Here is a 10,403-nt window from a genome sequence, read left to right as displayed (position 1 = left end):
AACCTTATAGTTGAGTATTACTCATTAAATTAGGAGATAAGGGATGTTATCGGATAACTAACAGATTAGGCAAGGATTGGAGCTGAATAAAGTTAGTAACGAACACCCTATTAATTGTAAAATCTTTGCAAATACCTCACACATTTTTTTGTTGTTGTAATTTTTATTTATATTTAGATTGCTCCTGCTGACTTGAGCCAACAATTTTTTTCTCCTCTCCATGTCAGTGGGGAAGCCATACATTCGCACACCTTTCTCTGAGAGATGGGAGCATCCCCATGCAGCACAGCAAACCATGGTGAAGACTATGCAACGACAACATGAAAGAAAGGACACATACAAAATGCTTGGCATGCTATTTAATTTATTAGAAATGTATTCATGAATTGCTGTAAATAGTTATTGCATTTATTTGAATAATAATAAAAAAAAAAAGTAATATCGTAATATATTATTACAATTTAAAATAACTGTTTTCTATTTTAATGTATTTTAAAATGTAATTTACTCCTGTGATGCCAAGCTGAATTTTCAGCCTCATTACTTTTGAACGGCAGTTTATATACGAGTATGCTTAAGTTGTTTTAAAGCTGAATATATTGTGTATATGAATAAGTATTGTAAGAATTATACATTAGATATATAATATTTATAATACATAAATAATTATATTACTACATATAGAATTGTAAACAATAAGCTTCATTTCACTAAATTTTACATTTACGTAACTGCTGCTAATAGTTAATAGTTCATTGACCCATTGTGCGGTGCGAGCTGGAAATCACCTGTCACCAGCCTGTCTCTGTACTATCTGAAAAGTCATAAATATGACATTAGTTACCATGAGATTAGTGAAAACAACGAACATGAGGTAACATAAAAAGGCAACAGAAACCCTAGCCTGAAATAAGTTGAGGCAAATAACGGTAAGCGAACGCTAATCCTCAAATATTAGCTGATTTGATCTTTAAAAAACAACATCGCTGTAACAACATACTCATGCTACATACATATGTCGGTGTGTTACATAAATATATAAAATAAATGCATTTATTGACTACTAATTACCAGAAATCGCAGTTCTGTCACTCTACTCTAACAGTTTGGAATGACCGCAAAAGCACTTCCTGGAACTATCTGAAGTCTACGTGAATCACGTGATGATCAAGCATTTAGAACTCCTGTTGTCGCAACTCTCCTTTATATGGCTCTGTGCAGTCCTAGATGTTTTCGGGTTCATTATCAGCTGTGAAAACATATCTTGTACCAACATGTTTTAGCTGTTTCTTTTTTTTTCTTCTTTTTTTTTTTTTTGCAGTTTTGGGAATGGCTCTTTACATGCCACCATGTATGCTATTTGTTTGCAATTACAGATGTTGGCATTACATTTGATTTAAACAAAACTGCAAAATGCTTATTTTGCACATTACCAATAATACCGTTCATGGCAAACAATGTGCAACATAACATGAAAAACCAAATTGGGGCCCTTTACAGTTTTGAAAAAGACTTTAATGCACATGTCTGGTGTTTGATGAAATAGAGAGGACAGTCAGACACTAAACAAGGAGGGAGAGAGCAGGCGGCCCCTGACCTGCCCAATAACAGTTTACCGTGATGCTCCTTCCAGACTGACCCCCAACGCACACACAAACCTGTGTGTGCGTTGGGGGTTAAAACATTTAAAAACAATAAAACCATTCTCAAAACAATAAAACCATTCTTTACAATGATCTGAAAGGTTTTATAATCCATGTGACCCATGGTAGATTTAACAAATTCAGCTCCTGGATACTGCACACACTGTAATCTGTTTTAAACTTCTTTTTTTTCTGTTGATGTTGAGAGGGAATGGCAAATTTGCAGCTGCTTCAACAAGGAGAGGGGGCCTTCATGGTGGATTCCTGTGTCATGCTGTGCACAAACTCAGACAGGGACACCTACACACACACAGAGAGAGAGAGAGAGAGAGAGAGAGAGAGCGAGCACAATGGCACATGGCTTTGCACCTCTAAACGGCTTTAATTACTCGTGTTGATGAATCTGGGGAAGACTGCTGGCTTTGTTTCTTGCCTGAGCCCTGAGTTGGATGGCTGAGTTTCCAGGGTTACTCTGTACTGAGGTGAAAAACAAGCAGCACAAAAAGAGCAAGAAGGACAACTACACTGGTGTAACTGATTTGCCATTCATTACCTCTGATTGGTGAGCAGATTGTATTTTTTACTTTGTGTACAAATGTAGATATTCATTAGATTTCAAATATATGTCAAACTGAACAAACCTGAAAATGTGATTCTCATGGTTAGTTTTTGTTTGTTTACTATGATGTAATAACCACTTGTGAACATGCTTCTATTTTGCATTTTCTAATTTAATACTGTATTTCTTACTTTAAATCTTATATTATCAGCCTAACCTAGATGAAGTTTCTTAGTATTTCTTAGTATTTGGTATGTCCCTACTTTGCTTTGGACACCACACATTGGTGCAAAACCTGATTTGAGAATGTTCCATGAACATTTTGTGTGCTTCAGTGGAATGCAATCGGACCTTGTGAGCAAAGGAGTTACCATGGTCAATGTCACAAATTTGGTTATTTGATTAGTGACCTAGAAATTGTGCAAACATTTTTTATTCATTTTGCCTCATGACATTTATTGTTTATTGTTTAAATGTGGTCTCAGAATTTTGGACCCTATTGTATGTGTGTATAATCTTTGTGAAGATCTGAATCGACCACTGAGGGATGGGAGTCTCTAAAAGAGAGTCCATCACTGATAAAGCAGCAGATGAAGGGGCGGAGAAGACAGCAAAAGATGATGCAATACACCTGAGGAGGAGGATTGGTCTGCTGCCTGCCATTTCCTTCATCATTGGCACTGTGGTGGGCAGTGGAATCTTCATCGCCCCCAAAGGCGTGTTGATGAACTCTGGAAGTGTGGGACTCTCTCTGGTGGTATGGGCTCTGTGTGGCGTCCTTTCCACATTTGGTGAGGAACAATGATTATGACTTTTTATTTGTTTTTTTGGCTGTTACTGTATCTGAGTTGTCTTCGGTGTCCTGGTCAGGTGCTCTGTGCTATGCTGAGCTGGGAACAAGCTTTACAAAGTCAGGGGGTCATTACACCTACCTGCTGGAGACCCTGGGGCCCCTACCTGCCTTTCTGCGACTTTGGACTGAATTCATATTCATCAGGTGTGTATATCTTATTCTGTGCATCGGTATCTGCATTTTATTGTTTCCACTGTATAAAAGGCATTTTTGGCCATATTCTATTTTAGACCTGCAGTGGCCTCTTATGTGTCTCTGGCGTTTGGCCGTTATGTCGTGGAGCCGTTCTTCATGCCGTGCTTGGCTCCACCATCTCTTGTCAAACTGGTCAGCATCATGGGAGTCAGTGAGTGGCATTCCAAATGGTTTTTGATCAGTCAAGCGTTCCTTGGTTAATTTATGAGTCATCCTTTTTCTTATGCTGGTTTAGTTCAGAGAGTGTTGATCTGCTAATGCTCGTGCTCTATTCCTAATGCAGACTTTCTTTCTATCCAGCATTTGTGGTGGCAGTGAATTGTTGGAGTGTGACATTGGCAGCCCGTACACAGGTCTCATTGACGTTTATCAAGATGTTCGCTCTTATTCTGATCATTATTCCAGGCATCATGGCATTGGCCAATGGTAAGGATCACCTGTTGTATGTATCTACTAGTGTTGGGTTCGAGTCCACCTTAGTCGAGTCAAGTCAGATTCTTTAAACAATTGAGTTTGAGTTGAGTCCGAGTCCAAAACAGGCTGAGTCGGACTCAAGACTGAGTCCATAGCAGTCAAATGCTACATCCAAAAACACTGGAAAAGCCCACTGATAATATTAGGGCCATGTCATCATGGACATGATTTTCTAGTTCATTTGTGGGAAACCTCACAATGCAGGGCTGTTCTGCGTACTGCTCTCAGGGCCGTAGCTAATGGGGTGAAAGGTGGTATTGATTCTAGGGCCCCAAAGGTCCAGGAGGCCCACAACAAATTTGAAACTGTATTTTGTTATACAAAAGGGGCCCAGACCAACATAGAGTCATGGCACCAAGAAGTCCTTGCTACGCCCTGGCTGATCATGTACATAAATCCCTTTAAATTTTACCAGTTGTTCAGGTCCCATGTCGTGTGAAACTGCCTTGTTTAGATTCTATTAAATTGGATACATACGTGTCTTAATGTTTTCGTCGTGCCAGCCGCCTCAGTAGTGGATATTATACAGTAGTCTCTGTAGTAACATTCAAGCATATTGGTTGACTGATGAGTGTGTCTGTGCACGTGTGCATGTGTTTGCTTAAACACAGCAAAACAACTCTGGCTACATCTACGACTTCAGGAGCTAATACAGCTGCATGCAGACAGAGATCTGTTCATTAATTTCTGTTTTGTTATTTATTTAGTTATTTATTGCATTGCATCACAAATGTCATTGACTCCCAAAGGACTACTGAGTCCCAAAGGCTCGAGTCCGAGTCAAGTCTGAGTAAAAATGCATCCGAGTCCGTGACAAGTCCAAGTCCGTTAAAATTGGTTTCAAGTCTGAGTCCAAACTCAAGTATCCCAACCCTAGTATCAACTACAATAAATTACAACCTCATCTATTCTGTGTTGGGTGGCTGGAAATTAACATAACCTTGTTTTTGTTTTTTCATTTTCAGGGAAAACTGAAAATTTCCAGAATTCTTTTGACTTGGAATCTTTGTCTTTAACCAAACTTCCTCTGGCCTTTTATTCTGGCTTGTATGCATATGGTGGATGGTGGGTATCAGCAATGCCAGCTGAACCATAACTTAAAGGAATATTCCAGGTTCAATACAAGCTCAATCCACAGCATTTATGCCATAATGTTGATTACCACAAGAATTAATTACAACTTGTCCCTCCTTTTCTTTTACAAAATGCAAAAATCAGGTTTACAGTAAGACACTTGGAACCATGGAAGTGAATGGGTCCAATACGTAAACGTTAAAACACTCACTGTTTCAAAATGATAGCCACAAGATGTAAACATTAACATTATTTAAGTATAACAAAATCACTTATTTACATTTTCTGTGCTATATCCAATAAGTTATATTCAATTTTACAACTTCTTTGCCATTACAGTGTAATGCTGTTAAATTTAAAACCCTAAAACTACCTTAAAACTATTATTTTAACATCTTTACAGCTCAAACAATACAGACATTTTAACAGAAGAATTAATTATAAAAGTGCTTTTATAAAATCATAAGCTTCACATTTCTGCCCATTCACTTCCATCATAAGTGCCACACTGTAACTTTTAAATATTTTTTTATGGTAATCAGCATTAAGCCACAAATGCTGTTGATTGAGCATAAATTGTATTGAACTCAGACTATTCCTCTTAAATGTGTTTGTTTTGGGTCACAGGTTTTATTTAAATTTCATAACCGAAGAGGTCATTAACCCCAACAGGTATTCAGAACTCTCTTTTTCCAATTTAAATGAGTATGCTGTCCGCAGCATATATTACTCTTTGCAACATAATATTTTTATTCTTCAGGTTATTAAAAATATTGTATCACTTAAGATTTGTTTTTTATTCACCTTTATTAGAACCATCCCACTGGCCATTATTTTCTCCATGGTTACCGTTACCGTGTGTTATGTGCTGGTGAATGTTGCTTACTACACAATGATGACCGCAGACGAACTACTGATATCAGATGCAGTGGCAGTGGTTAGTAGAGGTGGACTGCACATGCTGTTACTAGTACTCTGACTTAAAGATATATTCAGTATAACTATATAAATGCATCTTTGCTTGCAGACTTTTGCCGGGCGGGCTCTGCAGGGTTTAGCACCAGTGGTGCCTCTACTGGTTGCAATGTCCTGCCTTGGGGCTCTTAATGGAGGGTTTTTTGGTGCACCCAGGTAATGCTTGTGCCAGATGTCAAAAGCTTAAAGTCTAGAGAGTCTGGCCTGTTTGCCAAGCAGGACTTGTTCCTAGATCAATATCCTTGTTGGTACTGAAACAACATTCCAATCAGACTCCATCCACAATCATCCCAGGGTTGGCCTGGGATCAGGGCTTGAACAATCTTTCTATCAAGCTATTGTTTCCCTCAATAGGGTAAATTAACAGTAAGCAGGGTTGGAGTTAGGTTTAGGGCTATGTTTGTTTACTAGAATGTTGTTCCAGGACCATCAAAGAATGTTGACCAAGGGGCATGTTCTTTCTTGATAAATCACTGTCACTGTTGAACATGAATATTTGTAATGTCGCATCTAATGAGAGTTTTAACAGTTGAAAGCATCTTTCTTATAACTAATATTATTCTTTTTGTCATTGGCTTGATTTATGCTTGCATTGAGTTTGACTTTGGCTTCACTGGTCAGCTGTTAAGACGTTATAACTGTTTTTGCAGAATGTTGTTTGTAGGAGCCAGAGAGGGTCACTTGCCAGCTATCTTTTCCATGATTCATATTCGCAGACAGACACCACTGCCAGCCATCCTATTTCTGGTACAATCAAATCCATTCATCCATCCATTTATCTACTCATCTATCCATTCCATCTGTCCATCCATCCATCATGTCTGACCTTCCATCCATCCATGATCTATTCATCCATCCGTCTGTCCATTTATCCATGTATTACATCTGTCCATCCACCCGTCCATCCAAATGTCTATTCATCTATCCATTCCATCTGTCCATCCATTCAGCCATCCATTCTTCACATCTGTGCATCCATCTGTCATGCCTGACCATCCACTCTCTATTCATCTGTCCATTTATCCATGTATTACATCCGTCCATCCACCCGTCCATCCAACTGTCTATTCATCTCTCCATTACATCTGTCCATCCATTCAGCCATCCAATTTTCACATCTGTCCATCCATCCATCCAACCTTCCATCCATTCGTCTATTAATCTATCCATTCCATCTGACCATCCAACAATCCATCCATCCAACTATCCTCCATCCATACACCCACCCACACATCCATCCGTCCGTCACTCCATCCATACATACATCCACCCACCCACCTGTCTGTCCGTCCGTCCGTCCGTCCATTCCTCCATCCATCCATCCATCCATCCATCCATCCAAGGGCATCGATTTGGCTCATGTCTATGCTGAATTTCTCCTGATATTTACAGTACCCACTGGTGGTCATCATGATAGCAAGAGGAGAGATCTTTCAACTCATCAACTTTGCCTCCTTCTCACGTTGGCTCTTTATTGCCATGGCGACCCTGGGGATGCTTATCCACCGCTACAGATTCCCAGAACATCCCAGGCCATTTAAGGTCTGTTACTGTCAAATGCCTGATTCATTTGCTTATTGATATATTAGTGGCAAGTGAAGGCAGCTAGATTTTATGTCAATGAATTAATAGAGTTTTGACTTTGTTAAGGTCCCTCTGGCTGTTGCGGTAATCTTCACTGTGGTTTGTTTCTTCATCGTGGGTCTGTCCTTGTATTCTGACCCCTGGAACACAGGCGGCAGCTGTGCCCTCACAATCTCTGGAGTACCTGTATATTACCTGACAATCAAGAGAACATATGTAGTACCTGTAGGCTGGAGAAAAACTTTCAGTGAGTGTGACCTCCATTCTAATGCACCACATTAAAGGAATAGTTTGCTCAAAAAGCAAATTCTTGGCCCATATGACTTTCTTCTGTGGAACAGTAAAGAAGTAATGTAAAAAATGTACTGGTCTGACTTTTTCATGCAATGACAATGAATGGGGACGGGAACTGTTTGGACTACTTTTATGATACCATTGTAATTGATTGCAAAAGTGCGACGAGTACATTCTTAAAAAATATGGGTTTGTAATGACAGAACTTTCGCTTTTGGGTGAACTATTCTTTTAATGCAAAGCACCTTTTATTTATTAAATCCTAAACATTTATTGTACTAGAAGAAGAAATGCTCCTTTAGTACAAAGATTCCTCATGTCAGTAAGGAGGTCTCAAATCACTGACCCCAACTTCTTCTGTAGATTATTACAGCCAACAGCTGCAGATCCTTCTGGAAGTGGCACAGCAGGAGGTCCAGACCTACTGAGGGAGTGTTCATCAAACACTGGCAAGAACACACTGAATTAAAGCTGTACCATAACATGTAACAAAGGGCATCAGAGTTTAAAACAATCACAATTGCTCATGCATAGGCTTAGGCATCTGAACAAACCCCAAACTCTATGTATAACTCATTCTGTACCAATTGTGCTACAGACATAAATTATACCTCAAATTGTTGAAGAAAGGTGTGCCATTACGTTTGTAAGAAATCAGACTTGATTTTTGCCTACCAGACAATTAAAAAATCCCTTATATTAACACTGAAGAAGGGAGCCAGCCATATCTAGGGACATAAGGGTGAGCTCTTTTGACTAGGGGCTAGAAAGCAACCACTATAAACACCCTAGTACAATCCCTAGCACTATGGCAGTGTTTTACATGGCCAAGCAATATACAGGGACTTGTATATTCCGAGATGGTATTCATCTTACTACAATTGTTCAGAGTGGTTATCCGAGTTGCCGTAGCTTTTATGTCAGCTCGAACCAGTCTGGCCATTCTCCGTTGACCTCTCTCATCAACAAGGCGTTTCAATCCGCAGAACTGCTGCTCACTGGTTGTTTTTGGTACCATTCTGTGTAAATTCTAGATACTGTTGTTTGTGAAAATCCCAGGAGATCAGCAGTTACAGAAATACTCAAACCAGCCCATCTAGCACCAACAAACATGCCATGCTTGAAACCACTAAGATCACATTTGTTCCCCATTCTGATGTTTGATGGGAACATTAGCCAAAGCTCCTGACCTGTAGCAGCATGGTTTTATGCATTGCTGCCATACGATTGGCTGATTAGATAATCACATTAATGAATAGGTGTACAGGTGTTCTTGATAAAGTGCTCAGTGAGTGTATATTTTCAGTTTCAGACTCAAATTAAAATCAAATTATTTTCAATTCAAAGACGGATTAAATACTGTATGTTCCTGGAAATATGCTGTTGAATTCTGAGCATTTTTGTAATAATTCACAAAGAAAGAGTTTTTAATCCCTTTATTCAGAGGAAAGAAGAAAAATAGGATGAGAAACCAGGTAGTATGCTTTGCTGGAAATGACAATTACCCTCTGAAGTTACTGGTCAAGACTTAAAGTTCAATAAAATGTCATGGAGATAACGATGGGTTGAGGTCCTATTTCAATATGGTCATCAGTTGAATTAGAAAATATGTCACACATCATGTAATTTCAAATGCAGTTTCTGAATGTGGATGTCTTCTTTTGAACCAAAAGTGAACAGGTGTGCTATTGATAAATGTTGCTCATATTATCAGAATAAAGCTTAAGATTACATGGCTTTAAAATCTAACAGAAACCAAGTATACTGACAAAACGTCAACTGTATGTGAATGTATTATCATCAGTCTTTCATTTCTAATGCTCATATGAAGGCATACCAACCACCTAATACCACAAATCATAAATCTGTGTATTTTTTGACCCATTGCTTTTATACCATGACAAATTATGACAAAAATCATTTAACGTGAATTCACACAGCTACATTTCGGAAGTTTGTATTCTCCGCATATATTAACTTAACTATATGCATGTTACTGTATCTTTCTAATCACTCTATACATTAATGCACACGTTGCAATTAACCACATCTCTCTGAATCATGGTCATATCCTAATAAATGTATTTTTGTTCTTGATGGCAAAAGTGCATAAATGCAGCAACAGAAATGACTTGCTATTCTGACATGCTTGTAACCATGACAACACAGTATCAGATATCAACTGTTATAAACGGCTTAATACACTCCAGATAATTGACTGTGGTAGGTTCTAGAACTGTAAAAAAGTACAACATGTATGTGATAATCTGTAATTGACAAACAACCTTTTATTCTAAGAATACAGATTGTGTGCAGAATGTTTTATTTCTCATCCCCACTTAAAATCTCTTCTTAAAGAGCACACGGTTTTAATGGGATTTTCCAGCCCATTGTTTTTAAATCCAGGGTGTTCAAAATCATTCCAAAACAAAATACTGTCAAATTATTGCAGGGTAGTGTAAAATAATTAAGCTGATAAATCTGTATGTCCATTTACATATTAATACACACTCACTCTCACAAACTCTCATATTTATACACGATCATCCACAACATTAATACCACCTGCCTAATATTGTTAAGGTCTCACTCGTGCCACCCAAACAGTGCCAACCTGATGATATCCTTCTCACCACAATTGTACAGTGCGGTTATCCAAGTTACCGTAGACTTTGTCAGATCGAATCAGTCTGGCCATTCTCTGTAGACCTCTATGATCAACAAGACGTTTTCATCTGCAGAACTGCCGCCC

At 38.6% G+C, this 10,403-nt stretch overlaps 1 protein-coding gene across 1 annotated transcript; it reads left to right on the top strand.

Annotated features, from left to right (window-relative positions):
* The first annotated feature begins 2,014 nt into the window (after positions 1–2,014).
* Positions 2,015–10,259, top strand: si:ch73-352p4.8 (cystine/glutamate transporter). Its single transcript, XM_052119114.1, has 13 exons — positions 2,015–2,205; positions 2,729–2,993; positions 3,073–3,199; positions 3,286–3,401; positions 3,551–3,676; positions 4,690–4,789; positions 5,426–5,470; positions 5,612–5,735; positions 5,826–5,929; positions 6,424–6,520; positions 7,166–7,315; positions 7,424–7,604; positions 8,015–10,259. Exons 2-13 carry the CDS (start codon positions 2,750–2,752, stop codon positions 8,077–8,079), a joined length of 1,479 nt encoding a protein of 492 aa, XP_051975074.1. The 5' UTR covers positions 2,015–2,205; positions 2,729–2,749; the 3' UTR covers positions 8,080–10,259.
* The last annotated feature ends 144 nt before the right edge of the window (positions 10,260–10,403 follow it).

Source organism: Xyrauchen texanus, chromosome 45, assembly GCF_025860055.1.
Source record: "Xyrauchen texanus isolate HMW12.3.18 chromosome 45, RBS_HiC_50CHRs, whole genome shotgun sequence".
In the NCBI taxonomy this organism is placed as follows: Eukaryota; Metazoa; Chordata; class Actinopteri; order Cypriniformes; family Catostomidae; genus Xyrauchen; species Xyrauchen texanus.
This window is presented reverse-complemented; position numbering and strand designations above follow the sequence as displayed.